The sequence below is a fragment of the Artibeus jamaicensis genome, unplaced genomic scaffold (genome assembly GCF_021234435.1).
Source record: "Artibeus jamaicensis isolate MK-2021 breed Jamaican fruit bat unplaced genomic scaffold, CSHL_Jam_final contig_755, whole genome shotgun sequence".
NCBI lineage: Eukaryota > Metazoa > Chordata > Mammalia > Chiroptera > Phyllostomidae > Artibeus > Artibeus jamaicensis.
The window spans coordinates 2364753-2387610 of NW_026521950.1; the positions used below are offsets into that span (position 1 = coordinate 2364753).

General features: G+C 59.2%; 1 protein-coding gene across 2 annotated transcripts in view; it reads right to left on the minus strand.

Moving 5' to 3' along the window:
* Positions 1-6744: 6744 nt before the first annotated feature.
* ABCC12 (ATP binding cassette subfamily C member 12) overlaps positions 6745-22858 on the minus strand; it is a 37159-nt gene continuing 21045 nt past the window's right edge. The window contains exons 19-29 of one of the 2 annotated variants that reach the window (XM_053672201.1): positions 21112-21309; positions 20283-20509; positions 19536-19673; positions 17001-17187; positions 13464-13553; positions 11604-11793; positions 10979-11138; positions 10091-10169; positions 9177-9290; positions 7583-7747; positions 6745-7492 (exon numbers count right to left, since the gene is read on the minus strand). In XM_053672201.1, the coding sequence (XP_053528176.1) occupies positions 7400-7492; positions 7583-7747; positions 9177-9290; positions 10091-10169; positions 10979-11138; positions 11604-11793; positions 13464-13553; positions 17001-17187; positions 19536-19673; positions 20283-20509; positions 21112-21309 (1641 nt within the window). In that variant the 3' untranslated portion in view covers positions 6745-7399. The remainder of the gene's footprint in view (positions 7493-7582; positions 7748-9176; positions 9291-10090; positions 10170-10978; positions 11139-11603; positions 11794-13463; positions 13554-17000; positions 17188-19535; positions 19674-20282; positions 20510-21111; positions 21310-22858) is intronic. The other variant, XM_037144821.2, reaches the window with a different exon arrangement.

Genomic DNA, 22858 nt, shown 5'->3' on the forward strand with positions numbered 1-22858 from the left:
CTGGTAAATTAAGTGGATGCAATCTTACGGGCATTTCGAACTTCCCTGGCTCCTGGGAGCTCAGTTTTCAAAGGCCTCAGCGCTTCCCCTGAACCTCCCTCCAAATCTCTGACCCCGCTCTCCCTAAGAAAACTCAGGTAAATATTGTTAAAGGAGAGAAGGACTCCTGCACACAGTAGGTGCACAGCAAGTGCTGAGCTGGAGGAAGTGGAAGAGCCGACAACCCCTCCTCTCGGTTCTAGCCCCACGGAGACGAGGGGATCTGGGGAGGTGTGTGGACCACCCCCACGCCCCGTCTGGCTGTCTCTCTCTTCCATGTGCGTCATCCGGGACGGGCGCTCGGTGTCCTGCTCCGTGTCCCAGGAAGAGCTCTCTCCCACTGCCTGCTGGGTTGGAGAGGCAGCGGGGGTCCGGCCCAGCCCAGTCCTGCCAGCAGTAGCTATAGCAGCCTGCGTCCATCAGCAGAAGGGACAAGTCAGATGGGGCCACCCTGCAGGGAAGGAGCCACATACTTGCAGAATGGAGGCCAGGGGCCTGGCACACTGCCCAGATCCCCCAAATTCCCCAAAATGCTCACAGACTGAAATAATCATGGCTTTGTTCCTCTTTTCCCTCTTTGTAAACAGCTCTCCTTCCCTGCTTCTCCACCCCAATCACAGCAGCCCCTAGTGGCCGCTCATGGGAGTGCACAGAGCCACCGGCTCCTTCGAGAACTGGGGAGTTGAGGCCATTCTCTTTTTTAAAATTCCTCTCCCTTTCCTCCAGCCTGCACCCGTCCTCCCCTCCAACAGCGGCCAGTCTGTGGTCTACTGGACTGTTCTCAGTGCGGCCCCACAAGTCACTAGGAACCTAAAGCCTCCGTTCACCTTCACCTGTCTCATTTGTACTTTGAAGTTAGTCTTCCGGTGGGCCAACACCCACTCCTACCGACTGTGCCGGGAGAGGCCTCCAGTCCAGGAGCCCCTGGGCGGTGAGGGGTGATCCGTGAGGACACGTCACCTGTTCCCTGGCCCAGGGTGGCCGGGAAGATGGAGAGGCGGCTCAGACATGAATTTTGTCCCGGAGAAGCAGCTGTCAGGGAGGGAGGGGCTCATGATGGGCTTTCAGTCTCCGGAGCAGCAGCCGCCCACCCCGGTGAGGAAGGCGGCAGAGTCCCCGTGAGCAAGCCGGTAAGCAGACGGGCTTCTGTCTCCGCAGAGAGTGACTTCACCCGACCCCAGCACGACCTCCATGACAGCGCACCGCTGGGCCCGGGAGAGCCCACCACAGCTGCCTGGGCACGGTGCCCAGGGAGTCAGATGCCAGGCCCACGACTGCAGACCCAAGGATGGCTTTTCCTTAAAGGGGCCTGAGAGCCAAGCCCCCACGTCCCTTGCAGTCCCTCTTCCTGCAGCCAAAGGACAGTCCAAGCCCCAGCCTCCTCCCCAGTCCCAGGCCCACTTGGAAGGGCTGGAGATGGAGGGGAGATGGATCTGGGGTGCCTCTGGGGTGCAGAGGCTCTGTGGGGCACTCCTTTCTCCAAGCCTAGCGGGCATCAGACCTGGCCGAGGACAGCCGTGAGGCCCGACCCTCTCTTCAGTGGGCTCACAGACAACTCAGCGAATCCAGTAGGACCGGAGTGGGGTTGGATGATGATGGCATCAACTAACGTGCTCCTGTAAGGCTGATGGGAGGGGTCTTTGAATTAAACTGAACGAGAAGAAAAGGAAAAGCAGCCCTTTTAACTCCTGCTGTAAACCATGAGCACCTACACAGGGCACTTTCCCCAGGACCGATTACAAAGACTCGGAAGATGTTAGTGCCAAAGAAAAGACCCGGAGCTCTGTGTCTTGGAGAAAAATGTTAGTCTGTAAGGGGACAGGAAACCCTGGTCACCCTGTGTGAGCTTGCACTTGGTAGGGCGTGCCCTGAGCCCTTCGAAGGATGGGTGTCAGAGCAGACAGGCGGGCACTCTCAGGTTAACCAAGCCGAGATCAGGAGGGGGGGATGCCCTTCCAGGGGACCCAGGTGTGTTAAGAACCTGAGCTTCTTCCCCTCGTGCCTCCTCTCAAGTCTCCAAACGTAGGACCGTGAGCTGTTTCTACCGCTCATCCTGCCTGCAGGCTGCATGCACCCAATCAGCTCTGGAGAAGCTCACCTGTCAAGCCCTCTCAGCTTCCAGGTCCATGAACCTCCTCCCCGTTCCGGGGGCCCCTGTGAGCTCCTTCTGCACCTGGACTCCAACAGCCCCACTGAGAGCGGACCTCCCCAGGTGCAGCAGCGAACCCCTGCCCTTCTCACTGGCCCACTGTCACCCTTCATTGGCTCAGCCACAAACATGCACTAAGCGCTCCTCATCTGCCATGCACTCCCCCAGCGCTGGGGACACAACATGGACTATGACAGACCTAAGCCCTGCTCACAGGGACCTAGGTTCTAGTGCAGAGGTTGGCCCGGAGAGGGAACGGTTTTGGCTCTGCAGGCCGGAGGGGCTGAGGGCAGCGACTGTTCAGCTCTGCCGCTGCAGCCTGGGAGACCACGGGCAGCACGAGGACACAGGGGTGTGGCTGCGTGCCGGTGAACCTTTGTCTGCAAAACCCGGTTGTAGGGGGAGGGATTTGGCCTGTGGACCCCTGCGGAGCGGAGCTACAGCGCCCCCAGTTTCCTCTGCATAAACTCCCTTCTCTAAGTTCACGTTCAGGGGTGGAGCTCACTCCCTGGGTGACTGAGGCTTGGTCCAGGTCAGAGTGATCACTCCAGGGACGAGCCCCAGAGCAGGGAGCTCAGGCCCCCGCCATCGGTGAGCCCCTTTTCCCTCTCCATGCTTTCCCTGGCGGTCCCTTCCTGCCCCACGAGTATCCGGGTCGCCTCTGTGTAAAGGACACTTCCATCTGCATTTCAGCCCTAACTGCAGTGCTGGGCCCATGCTGCCTGCTGCCTGCTGGGCGTCTCTACGGGGATGGTGTCACCGGGCCAGTTCTGAGCCGGTTCATCGTTAGGCTGGACGCCTCCCTGCTGGGTAATCGCACCACCATCCGGTCACCCAGGCAGGGACATGAACGTCCATCGGTCACTACGGACCGTGGAGCCGTCTGTCTCCCTCTATCCACACCACTGTGTCTGGGCCAGAGTTCTCCTTCCTGAGGTGGCACAGTGGCCTTCTAACTGCCCTCTGTCCCCAGGTTCTTCCCTCCCTCTGTTCCAGGCCACACCCCCAGTGAGCAAAAGTCAGAAGAGTCCCCGCACCTTGCTGCTCACCTGCTCAGAAATCAGCAGTCCTCCCTTGACCAGAGGGCGGAGGCCAAGCCCCTTTGCACAACATCGCCTTGTTAACTCGGGGCTCTGCGTGCCACTGCTGTAGATTTCAGTTGCACACAGTAAGTTCTAGAAACCTTCCGTGAGGCAGCGTCAGGGCCATCTGCAGTCCAGCCCACCGCCGGCGGTCCAGCCTTCCCTCTCACCCACCCCTTCACCCGCTCTTCATCTGGCCGCCAGCCCTTCCGGAAACAAACCAGTTCCGTCTGCTCTCCTGGGACCGCTGAGACCACTTCCGCTCGGAACGGCCCACCTGTCCTCTGCCTCCAAGCTGCCCCTCGATTCCTAGCCCCCCCACAGAGCACCCCATGTGCCCCGTCCCCTCGTCTGCCGAGCTCTGTCTGCCCTCTGGCGAAGCGCCGCTTTGAAACTTCTCTGGGGCCGTCGTCTCACCGCTCCGGGCAGCACACACGTCCTTACGGAGCTGCATTCTCTTCCCGGGACTGGGCAGCGCACTCCTGGAGGCCTGGCCTTTTCTGTGTAATCTCTCTGCTGTTTCTAGAACATTTCTGACGACAGCTTTTCTCGACATTGGCTGCACCTTAGGGTCTCCAGTGGAGATTTATTTAAAAAAACCCACGAATGCCAGGTGCCAGCGACTCTGATGTAAGAGGTTCGATGTGAGGTCCCGGCCCAGGTTTTAGGACAGATGTCTCCAGGTGTTTCTGAGGTGCAGGCAGGCATCAGCGCTCATGCTGGAGTGCATCCCGGGGCCTCGGAAAATGGCTGATTGACATTTGATCGATGCACCGGAGTCCAGGGTGTGTGTGGGTGGGGCGTTTCATAGTTAATTACTCCAAGGTTAATGAGCTGCTGTCATGAGGTACCTACCCTGGCAGACTGGACCCGTGCTGTCTGGATCGAGGAGGGTCGTGTTGGTGGTGGTGACCATGACGAGGGTGACGAGGATAACCCCACACAGCTGCGCATCTCGTCTCAGCGGCCGGCGGTAGTTCCCCAGCAAGAAATCAGGTCAGCCCCGGTTTGGTCTCTGCAAAGCCTTCCCTTCCCAAGAGGCGCCTTGTGACGCCCAGCAGGGCTCCTTGCAAGACAGAAGCCGCCTCCGCGCCTCCTCGCAGGGAATGACCCAGTTCCACCCCTTCCCAGGGGCCGCGCGGTGTGAAGAGCTATAGTTCATTTGTCATCCGAGGGACTTGGCACAACGCAGCTCTTGTCTTAATGAGGCCTGGCTCCCCGGGAACCGGCCAGGACTCAGCCTGTGTGCCTGTGGCCTGGGATGTCCTTGGAAGGGAGGGCTTGTCACCAGGTGAGAGACATTTGCTAAAGGGGCTAGTGTCAGGCTCCCAGGTCAAAATGGGGCCCACCCCGACCTCCCCCAGCACCTTGCAGATGAGGAGTGGCTCCCCCTGGTGGGTGGGAGGGAGCATCTGTGTCCACGGAGGTGGCCCCACAGTTACAGCCAAGCATTTGGGGGCCCGGGGACCGTTTCTGCCATTTTATGGCAGAGCTGACTGAAAGTTATCTTGGTTAGAACCAGGTGAGATGTGAGATGTAAAAATCAGGTGTGAATCTTCCTCTTCCTTCGTTCAGCTTTCACGTGAAGCCAGAAGGAACCGGGGGGGTCTCAGCGGAGCAGGAGCAGAGGGTCCTGGGTCGTGCTTGCAGGGGGACCCGTGTGGCAAGCATGTGAGCGGACCAGAGGCCGGTGGTCAGGAGCCCGGCCCTGGGGTCGTCGGCGGACTGGGCGCAAGCGCCATCGCCGCCCTCGGCCTCTGGTTCCCAGTGGGACAGACAGGGTGACACTACTGGGCGCCCGTGACAATCCGGGATGGGCTGGGGCAGGGCACAGGGAAACTGTGGCCTTCCTGTGATCCTGAGTTTGACCCTGACCCTTGCTCCGGCAGACTGGTCTCTGTGTCTCACAGCCCCCCAGTGGGGGTGTCGGCCCCCCACCCCCAGGACAGAACGCCGCCTCCGTCGGGGGCCAGTCAGAATGGCAGCCATCAGCCTGGGTCTTCCAGACAGAGGCGCGTCAACACGGGAAGTGGTCAATCCAGCAAGACAGGGGCCAAGCAGAGGACGGGGGGTCGAGCCAGGAAGTAGCTATGGCAGGAAGTCACTGTCATCTAAGGCCCGAGGGGCGGCGGGGGGAGATGGGTCAGCGGAGTTCAGCAGCCAGGCTCCAGGCGGGGGCTGCTGGGAAGCGCCTGGGTCAGTGGAGGGAGGACTGGGGTAGACCCTCTTCATCCCCCCCCATGCCACAGACAGCAGGAGGGGGGATCCCCTGCCTTGTCCCTTCCTTGTCCCCTCCTCTCCTCCCTGCTGGGGAGCAAGGGAGTCTCAGAAATGTAGTTTCCCCGTGACACAGGAACTGGGTCCAAGAGAAGCAGGAAGTTGACAGGCATGGCCTCCTTTTCCTCTTCCTAAGCCCAGAACTTTGGCCCTGTGGGTGACAGTGCCAGAGGGCGACTCTCACCAGGAAGCCCCAACAGCCACGGCAGAGTGATGCTGCGACCCTGCACATCCGGGCTGCAGCACATGCCAGAGGGCAGGACCGAGGTGCGCTGGCCCCGGGGCGTTTAACTTCCTCCTCTCCTTTTATTTTCCTGGCAAGTGCCTCAGTTGTTTTTACTATTAATCAGGGATTTCTCTTTCATGTGCTTTCTGCATCTTTGAAAGATTAATTTCAACCAAATCTGTAGGTTCTCAAGGGGCTAATCCATTCTTCGGACTCTTTGAACAAAGGACATCATTTCTTTCTCATCAGCCGCACCCCAGGGCCCAGGCCTGGCTCTCCTCACCCCATGTCCCCCTCTGCTCACGCTCACTCACCGCCCCCTTCCTTTGTCACGGAGAGAAGGGTCGGGAGTGTGAGTGATCCGGCGGAACACCGAGTGAGCGAACGGGTACCTGGAGGGCAAGTGGCCGCGCTCACATCTGCCCTCGCCCTCCGGCCTCTGACCTTGGACTCATCTCCCCAGTAACATCCTCCAAGCGGAAGGAAAGACCGCTTTGTTATTTCCTCTGTGGCTTGGGACGCAGAGCGGGCCCCGCCCACCTTGTCGGGAACCCCCTGCCACTGGGCAGGGACTCAGGCCCCCCCATCCGGCCCCTGCCACTCTTCGGACACACTTGAGTGAGCGGGTTCTCGCCCTCTGGGCCTGCTTCCTCCTCATCTGAGCGGTGAGGGGCTGAGCAGCCAGTGGGCCCTGTGTCCTTGCCTGCCGTCCAGGTGACTGGGCAGAAGGGCCATTCCCGCCCAGTGGGCCGAGGGGAGGACTCACTGACTGCACGCAGGCCGGGGGCTCGGGCCGGGGCTGACAGTGAGAGTCCGCCTCCCGGCCTGTGTTCTGACGCAGGATGCCGCATGAGTGGGAGGCTTGGGGCAGCGGCAGGACAGCGTTGTCCCTGCGGAGATGCTCCCAGGGAGCGGCACGGGGGCGAGGAAGCCCTCCGTAAGGACAGTGGCGAGACAACCTTGCGGGCGGTTTAGCGTCCTGCTGCATTTTAATGACCGACAGAGGGGACAGGCAAACACCGTTGACAGAGCCCAACGGTTTGTCTCCGGGTTATGTGAGTGGGTCCCGTGGACCCTACCACAGGGTTTTTTTGTTTTGTTTTCTTTCAATTTCTCCCCGAACTCTGTCCTCAGTCTTCCGTGCTAGAAGTCCAGGCAGTGACTGCTGGTCACACACCCAACATACAAGTGAACGGGAGTTAAACGTGAAGACAGCTCGGCTCTCTTCCCTCCGACAGCAAGGCAGGGACCCTGCACACACTCCGTCCTCGGAACCAGCCCGTTCCGGTCACACTGACCAGTTTGGAACTGGCGGGCACCATTTTTCAGGCACGGAGGTGTCATTGACAAGGACACAGGAGGGACCCTTGGGGTTTCGGGAGGCAAGGGGCAGTTTCGTGACCCGCCAGCTTTGTCTGCCTCTGCTCACCGCCCAGAACCGGCCCCGGGCCAACTGAGGTCAGGGGCATGGACCAGGTGAGGCCAGGAGGCCACCTCTGCCCAGCTCAGCCTGGGCGTGGGGGTGACAGGGACCAGGGCTGCCTGTGGGGACGACAGCCCTCCTCCCGAGGGCTCATCCAACTGCTCCTCCCTTAAAATCAGCTGACGTGGCCCCTGCTGGGACCTTCAAAATTGGATTTTGTTTTCTGCTGCGAGTAACATGGCAAATGCAGACTCCGGCTTCTCGGCGAGGACTTCAGGCTTGTCGAACTCAACCACCTGCGAGTCAGAGAGAAAGAGCCAGTGCCATCAGAAGGTGCCCACCTCCCTCTGGGGGCCCAGGCCGGTGACAGCGGTGACACCCCGTACCTTCCCACCGTCCATGACCAGGACGAGGTCGCAGTTGAGCACGGTGTTGAGGCGGTGGGCGATGGTCAGCACCGTGCAGCCTCCGAAGGCCTCCTTGATGGTGCTCTGCAGCAGGCTGTCAGTCTTCGAGTCCATGGAGGCCGTGGCCTCGTCCAGCAGAACGATCTGGTGAGAGGGAGACGTTGCACACGTCACACCAAGCCACAGCTGTGCCAGGAGGGGGATGTATCGTCTCAGCTCTGTTTTCACATTGTTGTTGTTTATGGAGAAGGGCTGGCAGGTAACGAGCCAGGTGCCCGTCTGGAAACGGGAGGGAGACAGTGGCAGCGTGACAGCCAAGTGACACCTCCTTCATTCGTCAGAGGGCCTGGCCAGGGCACGGTGGGCCGCACAGTCTTCACTCCCAAAGCACTTTGCTCTAACCCTGCGCACCAGCAGGAGGAAGCCCCGGGGTTAGCTACCACGGGTTAGCGCGCAGAAATAGCAACGCTTACGTTGGCCCTCTGCTGCCGCCACCACTGCTGTGACAAATTCACACAGAAGCCGAGGCTCAAAGCAGCAAGAATGGACTGCCTCCCAGTTCTGGACGGCAGAAGCGCCGAAGTTCAAGTGTGGGCAGGGCTGCATTCCTTTTGCAGGTGTGCGGGGAGAAACCAGCCACACGCCTTGTCCAGCTTCTGGATGCTGCCTGCCCTCCTAGGCGTTGCTCTAACCCCCACTGCCATGGTCAAGCCCACTTGCCTTTCTGGCTTTCCAGCCTCTCTTACAAAGACGGGGCCTGCCCAGGTTATTGGGGATAATCCCCACGTCTCAAAACCCTTGACTTTATCACCTGTGCAGGAAAAAATCCCTTTTCCTGGGTGAAGTAACAGAGTCACAGGTTCCAGGTACCAGGAGGGGGACGTCTCGTGGGGACCAGGGGGCATTATCCTGCCTCCCACAGTGCCAGCCTGCAGTCAGAGGGCGCTCGCCCGGAGCTCGCCCTGCTTGACCTTGGCTAAATTGCTTAACTCCCCTGAGGCTCCATTTGTTTCCTTGTTGGGAGAAGGGGTCACACCTTATTAAGAGCATGAAATGCAAACACAGCACGGAACTGAGGGTGGGCTGGCTCCCTTTCGGCCATTAGCTCATCTGGAGGGTTCAGAGAATGAACTCCCTACAGCTCCAGCGTCCCCTTCCTGGAAACCAGTCAGCAGGGATGTCTGAGCGAGCACAAGTGCTACCATTCTTAGACCTTGGCATTCTTGAGTGTCCCAGGGACTATTCATCAGGCCCTGGAACCGTTCAGGGGCAAAGGGAAGATGTTGAGAGGGACACTTCCCAGCCTCCGACTGCCCAGGAGGACAGAGAGGCTGCCTAAGGAAGAACCCCCAGCGAGAGACCTGGGAGAGGCAGGTGCTCTTGCTGCAAATGACGGTCGTTACTCAGTTTGTACCTCTCGCAACTGTGCCTTAAGAAAGAGCGATCGGTTTTTCAGTGGCTCAGTTGCGCTCTCTTTGCCCGAAGACAAAAACAGGCTCTACCCCCTGGGTCGCGTGGCCCTGCGGGAAACTTCCAGAAATCGACCGGCCCATCGCCCACGCTGTTCCCTTACTTTCGAGTCCCGGAGGAGCGCTCGGGCCATACAAAGCAGCTGCCGCTCCCCCACTGAGAAGTTTTCTCCGTTTTCTGTGACTTCTGCCTCTAATTTCTCTGGGAGCTTCATTATCTGGAAAACAGAGCGCCGTGCTGGTGCAGGGGATCCATAATCCGGCCCGGGGTCCTCTTCACGCCCCTCCCCTTGCGCTGCGGGGAGGGAAGTTCGAAGCAAGGATCGTTTCTGAGTTGTGGGTGTGTGGGCACCAGGAAAAGACCAGGGAGGGGGCCGACGTTAAAACTGCAGCTTGAGTTCACCCGCCGACACCTCCCAAAAGACAAACGGGCCCTCGGTGGGGGCGGGAGCAGCACAACCAGTGGGCGTGGCTTCCTGGCCCCTGTTTCCGGGACCAGAGTAGAGGTGGGCGGGGCAGTTTTCTGCTCATCAAGAAAGGTGAGGCGGGGTCTGGCTCTCGGAACTGAGTCCCGGGCAGAACTGGCCCCCGTGGGCCCCAGCCACGGCCCGGCCGGTGCCCCGCAGACCGGCCACGCCCCTCGTTAGGCACGGCCTGGGCCCCAAGCCAAGTGGACGTGGGTTCGAGTCCCCACTCGCCCTTCACTAGCCTGCACCTGCCACTCCTGAATCTTAATTTCTGCATCTCTAACAGAGGAGGCAGGCGCACCAGCCTCGGAGGGTCAGACCAAGCGGGGTGATGGTTACAGAGGCCTTGGCTGAGTCCTGGCTGAGACCTAGGAAACCTGGTCTGTTGCTTTTTAAAAATCATAACAAATAAACAGGGATTGTGTCTTCTGACTCATGTGGGGCTGTCAGATAAACCCGGCCCCGTGCTGACCCCGTGCCGGCTGGGCACGTGCCTGGCCGGGTGTCTGGGCTCGGGTGTTAGACTCAGCCCAGATAGCCCCGAGACCTACTGTATCTTTCATGAACGTTCTTTCCAGAACCTGCCAGAGCATCTCGTCCGTGTGCTGCTCGAAGGGGTCGAGGTTGTACCTGCAGCGGAGGAAAGGAGGGGGAGCTGGATGGCTGAGGGCGAGGGCCGGGGGTGGGGGGGGAGCCGGCTGTGGCTATGACGCAGCGGCCCTCTGGGCAGTGCTCACTTAGCCCAGGACTGCGACCCATAAACCGCCAACCTCAGGCCCCAAGACCAAGGACCTGCAGGTCTGTGACAGTGTAGAGACCTCTGAGGCGGCCTGTGGGAAGGGCCGCCCAGACTCGGCAGCGCGCTAGGCACTCAGGGAGACTCACTGGTCCTCTCAGGGGCCAGGGGCAGCTGCGTGCCTTCGACCTTTGCATGTTCTCAGCAGAGAGAAAGGGACAGGGAGCATTGTGACGGGCCGTGGCAGTCACTGTGCCTTCAGAAGCACGGCTGCCTCTGCAGCTCCCGGGGCTCCCAGAGGGCGAGTGGCTCGGTGGTGGGGTGCGAGTCTGCACCCGGAATGTTCTTGGCACAACACTGAACGTGGCCCCCGCGCCCGTGGGGAGACAGCCCTCTCGGGAGAGGCCCGGCTGTTTACGGGGCCGAGCGAGAAACCGGCTCTCTCTTTGAGCCTGGACATCGGATCCTCAGCCTTACAGAAGCTGCAACCCCTTGTTCTTGTACTTGAACTTCTGCTCTGATGCGCCTCCCAACAGCTGGCTGCCCCGCGGCCTCACTGGGAAACAGGTGGCAGCCCCTTGGCCGCTGCATCTCTCGGGGGCAGCAGCCCCGGGCCGCCACGCCGTGGGCGCTTCCCAGAGTCCCTGGCCGGTCTGATTTCACTCTCCCAAAAGAGGAGCGCACGGCGACTGCAAACAGCTACCTTACTGTACCTACAAACAGGACAGGGTCCTGGGGGATCACGGTCAGCCTGGTCCGGAGGTCCTCCAGGCCGACCGTGCAGATGTCCACCTCGTCGATGAGGATGGTGCCTCTGGCGGGCTCCACCAGGCGGAACAAGGCCACTCCCAGCGACGACTTCCCTGGGGACGGTGAAAGCGAGAACGAGGCAAACATCACACCCGAGTACCGGCGTGTCATCAAGGGACTTCTGACACAGTGACAACGGCTCCATGAGGGTGACAAGAGGCTCCACCCTGTGCGGGGACCACCGGCCACCCCCACACGGTCCCCACGCCCCTCCCCGTGGTGGCGGCTCGCTCGCACGCAGCGCATCCCCTGGGTCCCGTTTCACCGGAATGATCCTCATTTAATTAATTCAAAGCCAATGTGTGTTTGTTTCCACCTCCACACACCCGTTCAACCTGAAATCCTAATTTACAGTAAAAAGGTCGGAGGGGAAGATACAGCCAGTCTGACACACACACACACACACACACACACACACACACCCCACCCCCCTGTCCTCCAGTGCAGCGCCGCCGGCACACTCAGCGGAAGCACAAGGAAAGCCACCAGGAAGAAAGACTGTCAGAGCCTGTCCTCACCAGAGCCTGTCCTTCCGACAATGCCAACTGTCTGCCCACTCTGGATGTTCAAGTTCAGCCCGTCGAGGATGAGGGGCGTGTTCTCTCTGTACCTCATCTGGTAGTCCCTGAACGTTATCTCCCCACGGCTGGGCCAGTCCTGGGGGCAGGCGCCCACCTGGAGGGGCCGAGTGCTCTCCGGGACGCAGGTCTGAAAAGCAGGAGGCCCACGGACGGGTGAGTGCTCATCCGCCTTTCCGATCACTCACCGCACATCTGGGGTGAGTGTCCAGGGGAGCTAGACCCGTAAGGACCTGGCACTCGGGACACTCACACTCCTGGGGGAAGGTCAGACGTGGAAGAACAGACCCCGGAAACGAGGGCCATAGAACAGAGGGATGCAGTAGACTGTGGACTGTGTGTTCCGAGAGGGTGGGAGAGTGAAAGTAGCGGAACGGTGGAGAAGGGCACTATGGGGATGGGACCTTCAAGCGGAGACATGAGAGGAGTTGAGTCCAGGGGCCCCCTCACCAGCCTCCGGGTGAGTGGCTAGCTGGTAGGAAGGCCCTGAGGCCAGAACAAGCTTGGGCACTCGGAGAAATAAAAGGACTCTTCATGCACGAGGACTATAAGGGACAGCTCCCCGGGGGTGCCTTGTGGGCCTGGGCAAGCGTCAGCTGTGGTGACACATGGGGGCCAGGCCCCGAGAGTCACAGAGTTCATCCAGATACAGTCTCAGCGCCCAAGGAGGCAAGGCGTTGGGAGCAGGAAGATGACAGGAATGTAGGACGTCAAGTTCAGAGTTGCCTGGGAGGAACATTGACATTCCCAAAGAGCCCAGGAAATGCCAAGTCCTGGGAGGGACGGAGCGACTTGGCCGCCTTACAACACCAACTCCTCCTCTGGAGTCAGGACGTCCCTGTTAGGGACCAGAAATGGGGCCCTCTCGTGCCCCACTGGTGTGGCCGAGCAGCCAAATTCCTGGTCGAGAAGCAGTCACGATCAGCCAAGGAAGTGATCGTATCTCTTGACAGTGAGTCTGTTTAACCCGTGGAAAATTTACCATTAATCAGAAAAGCATTTCAAAGAAGCAAAATTGTAACACTAATGTTTTTAGTTTAAGGAACCTGCATATTAGGGTCTTAAGTCTTCATAAATAATAACATCCGGATGTGTGATTCTAATTTAAAATCGCCACTGAATAATTTATTCAAGCATGATTTTAAGTTAAAAGCACACCATTTGTGCACAGCGTGGGGATTGCTGGGCAGAGTCCAGCCCACTGTATTTGCAGGTGGGTTACATAAATCTGTGGGTGTGCATAGATCAATGTTCATTAGAGCCACGCACCCTCCGGAGGCTTGGTTTGTTAAATCGACGCTCGGGGTACTCACAAAGGAGATGTAATCGATTACATTTTAAAATACCGTTTTAAATGTTTCAAAGTGTCGGATTAAGTCTGTAATGGGGCCAGGTGCTATTCACGGGCCTTTCAAGGTGCCTGCTGGACCTGGGGAGCCCTCTTTTCAAAGCACAGCAGGGCTTGTGGGGTGAGCAGGAACGCCTTTAAAGGAAAGTTAGACTGGCTTTGTTTGTTTTTTTGCAGTGTACTTCTTAGTCAACTGAGTATTGATTTTTAGAATCTAAGGTAAGCCATCAAACTCCCTTTTCTGTGCAGAGAAACAGCCTGGGGGGGGGGGCAGTTTTGAAAAGAGAACCTCGCCCTGGGCATCAGGGACTTTGGGCTGGGTGGTAAATTCGGGGTTTAAGAAGAGAGGTGTGGTCTGAGTTCAGTTTTGGAAAAGATCTCTTCCGTGTGTGAACAGACCCCACCCCCGCGTGAACCCCGCCACAGGGGACAGGTGCGCACTCGAAGCTCACCGAAATGTACTCCCTGAGCAGCTCCACGGAGGTGAACTTGGCCTGGGTCTCCGTTGCTGTCCGGACGCACACCTGGAGCAGCCCGCTCAGCTGTAGGAGGGCAGCCGCCACCGGCCATCAGGGCCCCGCCCACCTCTGGGCCGCCCAGCCCCGCCCGCTGGCTCAGGATCACACAGCCAGCCGCGGCCGACAGCTGGCCCGCCTTCCTAGCCAAGCGCCCAGAAGTGAGGCTCCTCTAGTGGGTGTTTTGCCTGTAAACACTTCCTTTGTTTTTAGAAACAAATGCTGAGCGCCTTTTCCCTGGCACTCCACATGGTGAGCGCAGCCCCCCACCGCGCCACCTGCCCACCGCCTCCTGTCTGAGCAGCAGCTGTGAGCGGGGATTCCACCCATGGCTGCTGGGTAATGGCCTTGGGTGCCCCACCTCCACCCCGGGGTTTCCACCCTCCCTGCTTCACCCCTCCCAAGGCCAAGAGGCACCCAGATAATCAGAGGTGGAAGAAAGCAGCCCCGCCCATCTGCTAGCTCGGCCCAGCCTAGGGCAGGAGGCCTGGTAAGGCCACCCCTTTAGGCCTAGAACCCCCCAGAAGCCTGCCCAAAGCACTGGGTGCAAGAATCTGTGATAGGGCAGGGTGAAGGGTGGTCCCCAGAAGGTCCGTCCACAGGGCCGTCCCTGGGACTGTGGATGCCGCCTCACCTGGAAGAAGGACCTTTGCGGGTTTCATCAAGGGTCTTGAGATAAATGACAAGTGTTCTTACAAGATACAGAAGAGGAGACTCAAGAAAGAGGACAGGCGAGTGTGAAGCTGGGGGCAGAGAGTGGGGTGACGTGGCAGTAAGCCCAGGAACGCCGGCAGCGACCGGAAGCTGGGGCAGAAGGAGCAGCACCTCCCCGGGAGTCGCCAGAGCGAGGACACCTTCAGTGTGGGCTTGACCTCCACAACCGTGACAGAATGCGTGTCTCGGTTTTACGCTGCTGGGTTTTGATCGAGTGTCACCGCAGCTCCGGGAAGCTCGGAAGCACCAGAGGGGCTGGGAGAGTGCGGCCCGGAGAGGGGTGGCCGAGCGAGAGGCATCTGCAGCAATGGAGCTCCATGCCCTGGAGACGGCATCCACATACATTGTGAAGTTCAAGGGCATCCGCACCTCACAGCCTTGGGCTGCCGTCCTGGGTTTAGAGTTGGCCCCCGTGTGTTTTCTCCTCCGTGGTGGTGTCCATGTCCCCTTACACTCCCTTTCTGTTCTGTGGGGCTTCACCCCAATTCTCATCCACCCAGGGAGCCAGCTCCATTCCCGAGGGATGCGTTCTGTCACTCCAGTCTCGTGTCCTCTGGGGAAGCTCACGCTCCACCCCCACCCCCCGCAGGCTTCAGTGTGGACAGGCTCCCCCTGGCCTTATGGCGACAACTGCACACAGCTCCTCAGGAAGCTGGTGGTACCCTGCAAAAGGGTGACCTCGGTGGGCGACATCTTGGAGTCGGAAAATCTCTTCGACGTTTTCCGTGTCGTGTTTTGCCAGCAACAACAAGCAAGAACATGCAGCAACACGGAAAATGCATTTTTCTCACTTCAGGTAGAGTCCCGCGAATGTATTTTTGTTTCTCCTTCCCAAACACCAATAAAATGGTATCAGAGAGAGTTTCAGAGAAGAGGCCTCCGCCAGCAAGGCGGTCGGGAAGCAGTGTTACCGCCCGAGAGCTACAGCCTCAGGACGCCAGACAGAGTGGAGGCAGCGCGCTCCGAAGGCGCCGGCAGGCCTTCCCTTCCGTCCGGCAGAGCTCAGCGGGGCCCCGGCAGTGAGGTGGAGCCACAGACAGGCTGAGTGACGGGCTGTCCGCACACCCTGCCCCTCTCGGACCCATCGACTCTGCTCCCTGCTTGTTTCCCCAAACCCGAGGCAGCTGGACACTCTACCCCTAGGCCGGCAGGCACACACATGTGCACACACACTGTCCTCTAAAGAAACTGGGTGCGCCGCCTGGGACTCAGCAGGGCTCCCGGGATAGTACCCGAGATTAAAGCCCTTCAAATCTAGCTCCCCGGCTGCTCTCCAGTGGAAAAGCCTTACCCACTCCCCCACCCACAGTGACATGACTCCCATCAGGAGAGAGCCCTCAGGGCCCAGGCAGGGGCGGAAGATGCCCTGAACACCACACCGGGTCCCCCCTCCAGTACAAACGGACCCAGCATCACACAGAGCCCATGGCACAGAAGGCCGGGGACGGGCAAGCAAAAGGGAAGAAGCCGAGGGCTGTCACAGAAGAGGCGGCAGTTTAAGGAAGGGAGGGGCCTCTAATTAATATACTTCGATCTAAAGCTATATAAGCATCCATTTAAAAATGATTCTTTTAAAAACCCACCAAGACAGAGCCCCTGGAAATTCAGTACGTGAACATTAGACCACCAAACCGGAAACGCGAAAGAAGGGCTGAATGGCAAAGCCAAGGAAAACCCCCAGAATAAAGACAGAAAGACGAGAACATGGGGACTTGAGATAAAACAAAGGCAGCAAGAGACTGTGGATACAAGAAACTCGAATCCCCCCAGAAGGAGTCAGAGACGAGAAATCGGGACGGGGAGATGAGGAAGGGCATCGTTGAGAGGAGGAAAGCAGAAAGGAACATGTGTTCCCGCCTTGGTGAGAGCTGACTTTGGTGTGAAATGACCCACAGCGCTGCGCAGAGTGGGGGGGGGTGCACCCCTGCGCCGGACTCGCCGTCCTGGGGACTCGGTGCGCCCCGGAGAAGGGCAGCCTCGGGAAGGCCTCCGGAGAGAAAGAACTCGAGGCGCCTGCAGAGAGCCAGCCTCAGACGGGACCAGACCCAGATGGCAGGCTCACGACCTGGCTCTCGCACGTGGTGGACAAGTGACCCCAGGCCTGTCTTTGACCCTCAGCCTCTCTCCTGTAACACAGGGAAGTGGCAGTGCCTCTGTCGTGTGGAGACTGGGGACAAACGACTTATGTGTGTTGAAGGGTTGAGAACAGTATCTGAGACATAGCAAATGGCCTGTCATTCGCTAGTGTTAATTTTCCAAAGAAAAAACCAAAGCAACCAAAAATAGAGGCCGGCGATTATTGGCCACGGCAGTGGGGCCGCCTCCCCAGCATCCTTTCCCTTCTCCCCATGCGGGGCAGCCAGGTGACCTGGGGGAGGACCAGGTGTGACTCTCCCCACCCCTTGGCCTAAACCAGTGACCCCCCTCCCACCAAGCCACTGGTGAGTTCTGGGTGCCTGAGTTGACCCAGTAAGAGTACGGAGCCCAGGGCATCTGTTCAGTGGGCAGGAAGCGATCGCCTTTCGCTCCCTTCCTTCCGTAGCCCTCGGAAGCTGCCGCTCACCAACCACAGCCACAACCAGAGTCACCGCAGGAGGGGGACAAAGCTGGGGGCTGTGACCCAGCCACACCGAAGCCCACACAACCGCCAGGCCCTGGGGGATGGGAACCACGGAACTCTCTGTACTCTTTAGACCCAGGCGAGTTGGGTTTTCCATGGCGCCCACCTTCTCTCACGCCCAGCCCTGCCCCGGCCGTCACCTGGATGATGTAGGACAGGGACAGGCCTTTGGATGAAACGCTGATGGTGGGGAAGCTCAGGATCACCAGCAAGGCCACGACGAAGGTGACGACATTCATGAGGACATCCATTCTCAGGGCAAACCACCGGAGTGCGCAGTTGAAGTACAGGAGGTGGCTGGAGTTCTCATCGTTTAGCATCTTAAACCTGGATCGAGGGGCCGGAGAAAGCGAGGTCGGGGCTAGCGTCCACAGGGCAGTGTCCCCACGTCACAGGAGCATGGGGGGGCTGCCCACAAAGCTGCCCACGAGACCCAGGTGGAGCTTGCCCGTGGCCAGGGCCTGGACAGTGCTGCAAGGGATCTGGTGCTGCTGGGGTCCCCAGCCAGCGCTGGCCCCTCTGCACAGGCAGCTGGACCTGCAGGACTGAGCCATGGAGAGGAGAGAAGGACCCAGGCACAGTGGTCACCCGAGGGTTCGACAGTCCTGCCTCCGTGCCCCTGCTCCAGTCTCAGAGAACCAGGCTTGGGGACTACGCGGAGGGGGTTTAAAGGACAGACAGGGTGCTTCCCACCGCACACTCCCCCGCCCCCATTACCGGACACCTACAGGCAGCTCAGACTGACCACGCCAGGCCTCTGGGGCCGGGGAGGGCTGTGTCTCGAATACATTCTAGATTGAAACTGTAACCAGCCTGAGCCAACCCAAACCAAACAAGACGTCAGATTCAACTGCCACTGACATTTCCCCTGCCCTGCTTGGAACAACTGGTAGACCTCGTTGGGAAAAATGAACACTTTTCAAGGTTCAAACGCCTAGCGCGCTCAGGCTGCCCCAATGGCACAGCCACGGATGCCTCAGGCTCCGCCACTCGCCCTGTTCTCTGGTTCCTTGAAGGGCTCCGTTTGGGAGGTGCCTTGGACAGGCCAGGCGTGTCTGCCTCACCCTCCTTCCTGCCCCCTCCGTCACTGCTTTCCCCCGGAGCTTAGTTAGAATGTTCTGGCCAACACCGTGGAGTGCCTATCACGTAGCTATGCAGCCTACGAGTCACCCAGCTGACAACGTTCAGGGACTTAGAAGTCACCCGAGGTCTCATCTGTGAGGCGGGTTGGATTGTGCAGAACCCCTGCCTGGGGTCACGTTGGAATTCAACCTCTAACCTCTAGTTAATGCTTCAGCATTTATGTCTGGCGGGAAAGGCAACAGGTGTCAGAAGCCTAAGCCCTCTGCCAAGTCCGTGACAGGCAAGAATGTGTTAAAAGAGGGCAGACCCCCTCCAGGGGCCTCCTGGGGGCCATGGGGGACACGAGCTTGACTCTGCTCCATGCACGGACAGACGGACACTGGGAGGAGCCCCAGTGTGTGACACAAGGCTGCGACACATGACATTCAGGTCACCCTAGTAACAGAACTGGCCGGTGACAACCAAAGTCAAGGATGCCAAGTCCACACCGAGATCTGGGTGGCAAAGGGCAGAGAGAGAGAGAGGGAATTAGATGCGAACTTAGAAGTGTGTGTTAGGTTTTTAAGGAAGGAAAAGAAAAAACCAAAAACAAAAAAACTCTTCACTCCAGTAGCTTGTGAAGAGCGTAGAAGGCACTCAATGCATTTTGGATGAATGAATGAATAAAATTAGTAAAAAACAACCAAGAAAAATTGATGTGCCAGAGACCACTATGGATTCACCGATTTCTTTTCCTCTCATGAACACAGTTGGACTACATTTCCCAGCCTCCTTTGTAGTTAGCTGAGCCCATGTGACTGGAAGCTGGCCAGTGAAATGTGAAGAAATGATGAGCATCTTCAATAAAAATTTCATGAGGGTCCCCCACCCAAATCTCTCCCCTTAACTTCCAGGTGTACACAGAAGACCCAGGAGAAGTCCCCAGTGGAGCAGAACCCCTACCCCCACCCCAAGGACCCCCATTCCGTTGTGACTTGAGGAGGGATGAAGGTGTTTTGCGTGAAGCTCCCACGACTTGGAGGTGCTGGTTCCCACAGTGAATCTACTGCGATCGACACCCAGAGATGACGTGCGATTATATCGTGTTACCCGTTTGGAGCTGGAGGGCTCCAGAGACATTTTCTAATCCACGCCCCACGTGCCACAAAGAAGGCAACTGGCCTGTCCAGGAAGTAAAATGTAACGTGACCTTTAAAAATTACCTTGACGAGGAATATATAGTAACATAAAAGATGCCATTTAAAAATAAAGCAGGACAAAAATGATTATACCTACTTCAGAAAGAAAAAAAGACTGGAAGGAAGTGTATGAAACTGTCAGGATTTGGGTGACTTTTTCTTTCTGTTTTCTGCTGTCTTCCATCCTCCTAAATTGACCGCATTTTACTTTTAACATGAAGAAAGGAAATGCATCCAGTCCCACACTGAGGCCGGCACGGGATGAGCCCCCATTCGGGGGGCCCCAGGCGCCAGGAGGCCGAGTGTCTGAGGGGCTTCTCCCTGATTTCATCCGGCCGGTTCCTGCGGGCCCACACGTCCCTCCTGGGGCCCCGGGAGGCTCGGGTGGGAGGCGGAGCCGCAGCCAGGACTCACCTGCTGATGCAGTCCTCCTTCCTGCCGTAGGCATGGATGATGCCCAGGCCCTGCACGGACGAGGTGATGTGCGAGAACCAGGGCGCTCGGCTGATGTTCTCCACCTTCTTGAGCTCCTGGACCCCTCTGTGGAAGACGCTGTGGGGACATCAAGAGCGTGGCCCCGTGGGGTCTCCGGGGGCTCCCCTCAGCACACGCAGATGCGACTGTGCACTCGAGACAAAGGTCGAGTCAGGTGGCGTCGAACTGGGGGCCGGGGTTGGCCCACCACCCTCCTCTAGGAGGGCCGTCCCGGGTGTGTGTGTGTGTGCGTGCAGGGGGGTTGTCCTATAAATGAGGGTCTCACAAAGGGAGCCGTTCCTTCCTGTGGTCTCATTCTGAGTGCTCCTGGGAGCAGGACTGGCTTGCCACCTGCGACGTCACTCTCATCCTGAGGACCAGAGCCTTGTATACCAGGCAGCCCAAGATAGAGCCAACCCTTCTCAGTGCTCAACCAGAGGATGGGGGTCTTTTCCAGTTCTGGGGGAGAATCTGAAACTGGGGAGTCGCCTGCCCGTCTCCCAAAGGCGTTTTCCAAGGCGGCTTCGAGCAACCATCACAGAAGCCTCAGGAGCTGCCCTTGAAACTGAGCCCTCCACAGGGCACCGCTCCCCAGGGGGTCCTGCAGCGACCTGGCACTGGGATAGAGTTGGCCAGACGCATGCAGGTGTTGCCGGCTCCTTTTTAGGGAGCAGGGCGCCGACCTACCGGAAAAGAATGCAGAAGCCCACAGCCAGGCCGGCCAGGACGAGCAGGACGGCAGGAAACACGGCCCCCAGGATCAGGAGGATGGACAGCACCATGAAGAACTGCTGCAGGAAGTTCTCCGTGTGGAAGGGCAGCCGCACGTCCAGCTCGTCCATGTCCTTGGAGAACTGGTTCATGAGCCTGCCGCTGGGGGTCTCATCGAAGAAGCTCATGGGGCTCTGCAGGACCTGCGGACATGGCCAGAGGGCCCGTGGGCACGGGGCGTGCGTCTTGGCAGGTCCAGCTCTCTGTGGGGCTGGGATGCTGAGTGAGGCCCAGCGAGAGGGGCCAGACACTTGCTGGGACCCCCATGAACAAGAGTGGACGTGGGACCCAGCCTCTGCATGGAGCTTTCCTCTGAATCCAAGGGTGCAGTCCGGGGCCTTTTCGGAGGACGGAGGGGTTTTATGCCCAAGGCAGTAAAAAGCTAAGTTCCACTTCAGTGTGGGCCACGCCTGTGCACTCTGGCCCCGAGCCGTCCCAGCGTGCAGAGGGGTGCAGAGCACCTCTGAGGCCCTCGATGGGCTCAGGGCTCTTGGGAGCAGGGGACGCCCTCTTGGCCACTCATGTCTGCTCCAATGCGGGGCCCCTGGGGGACCTTCCTGACCACCCCCAGCCTAGCCTGAAGGACCGTGACACCCCGCTGCAGGCATCGGGAGACTCCGCAGACTCAGTGGTGGGTCCCACGAGCGCCATGTCAGTCCCCGGAGCCTGGTGTGTCGGAGCCACAGGCGCTCCACAAACCCTCGGAGCCGAGGAGCCGGTTGAGTGTGCGGCCCCCGGGCTGTACCTTGTCAAACAGGTGGTCGTGCAGCCAGGAGGACGCCATCAGGGTGGTCTTGGTGAAGGTGAGCCCTTTGAGGATGCCAAACACCAGCACGGACGCCATGCTGCCCACGTACACCCACGGGAGCATGCCGTGCCCCGTGTCCGCCAGCACCGCGCCCAGCTCGCACGAGCTCTGTATGCTCTGGGGCCCGCAGGTCGCCTTGGCAGAAGAGCCAGGAAAAAGCACCGAGAGTCAGGGTTTCCCAGAAAGAAGAAATTGGAGAGAGTTAAGAATGAGTCAAATGAAGTTGATTCCCTTTGGGGGCCCCTGAGCTTTGCCTGGATCCTCCTGCCAGGCCAGGGTGACCCCAAGAGGCAAAGGAGATAAGCCAGGCAGACATGGGGCAGCTGTCCTGGCAGCCGCCTGAGCCCTGGGCCAGGAGGGTGATAGCAACAAAGGAGACTGGAACTCATGGGGCTGCCTGAGAAGCCACCTGGCCTTGGGGGACACACGGGGTCCTCTGAGTGACAGGGCAGCCCCAAGCCCCTCCCTTTCCTTTGCTAAGGGCACTGCCCTGGAGTCCCCTGGGGAGGAGGGAGCCTGGCTAACAGAGGGCCTTGGGAGGATCAGAGAGACCTCCTCAGCCACTCCCACCCAGAGATAGCGTGGGTTTTTTGCCAGCGTTTGCAGAGAGCAGCTCCCTCCTGAGAAACCAGCGGTCCCACTTTCCTCTGAGTCCTGTGCTAAAGTTGGGGCTGCCTTTGGGGAGCAGCCACGCGTCTTTCTTCTAAACACCATTTTGCTGACGACAGCAGCATTCGGAACGTAAGCCCAAGGTGGCGGCTGATGGATGAACATCCATAAAAGCAAAAGTGCCCCCCAGGGCGCCCACTGACGAGGGAGGAGGCTGTGTGGGGCCTCGGCGGGGCCCTGCGCCTGGGGACAGGCAGACACAGGCCTGCCCCCGCTGCCGCCTGCTCCGTCAGCCAGCCGCCCCGCCTGGGAGGATGCCGCGCTGGCCCGAAACCTCGGGCTCTCCGTGAGCGGCCCGGATCTGGGGGCACACAGTGGGTCGCCCATTGGCTTGTGCCTTGGGAATGGCCACAGGAAGCCACACCAAACTCCAGGGGGACTGTTGCACCTCTCTGCTGCCCACACTTCCCCAGTGCCTCCTCACTTTGGTTGCCATAGCAGCAGAACTGTACCAAAATGCAACCCTGGCGGATGGGCAGGCAACCCCTGAGCATTCCCTGGGGCTCCATTGGCCAAGAGCTGTGTGAGCTCCCAGTGAGAGCCGAGTCATCAGTCCCTCCCAGGAGGGGCCCTGGCCCAGCGAGAGCCTCCGGAGGCAGAGAGAGGGGTGCCCAGGGGCCCGCAGCACACCCAGGGGCCAGTCCGACTCTTGCATGCCTCAGTCCCCCAAAGGGGCTTTGGGGAGCAGAGCCTGGAAGGGTGGAGCCCTCCAGTGCCCAGCAGGTCCATGGCTGGGTACAGGGGCAGGAAGACACGGACCTGGTGGGCTTCCCCAGCCCCTCACAACACAGGCTGGGTAACGGGCCCTGTGCCGCGTATTTGTGGCCCTGCAGACGGGCCGTATTCACCTGGTACCATCTTTAGCCAATCCTTTAAAAACCGAAAGTGGCAAACGCCACTCCGATGCCCTGTTCATCTTGAAACATTGAGGGGGATTTCAGGGTCAGAATCATGTGGCGTAAGCAATGGCTTCTGCCCCTTGGGCTCGGGCCCCTGGGAGGCAGACCAGCTCCCT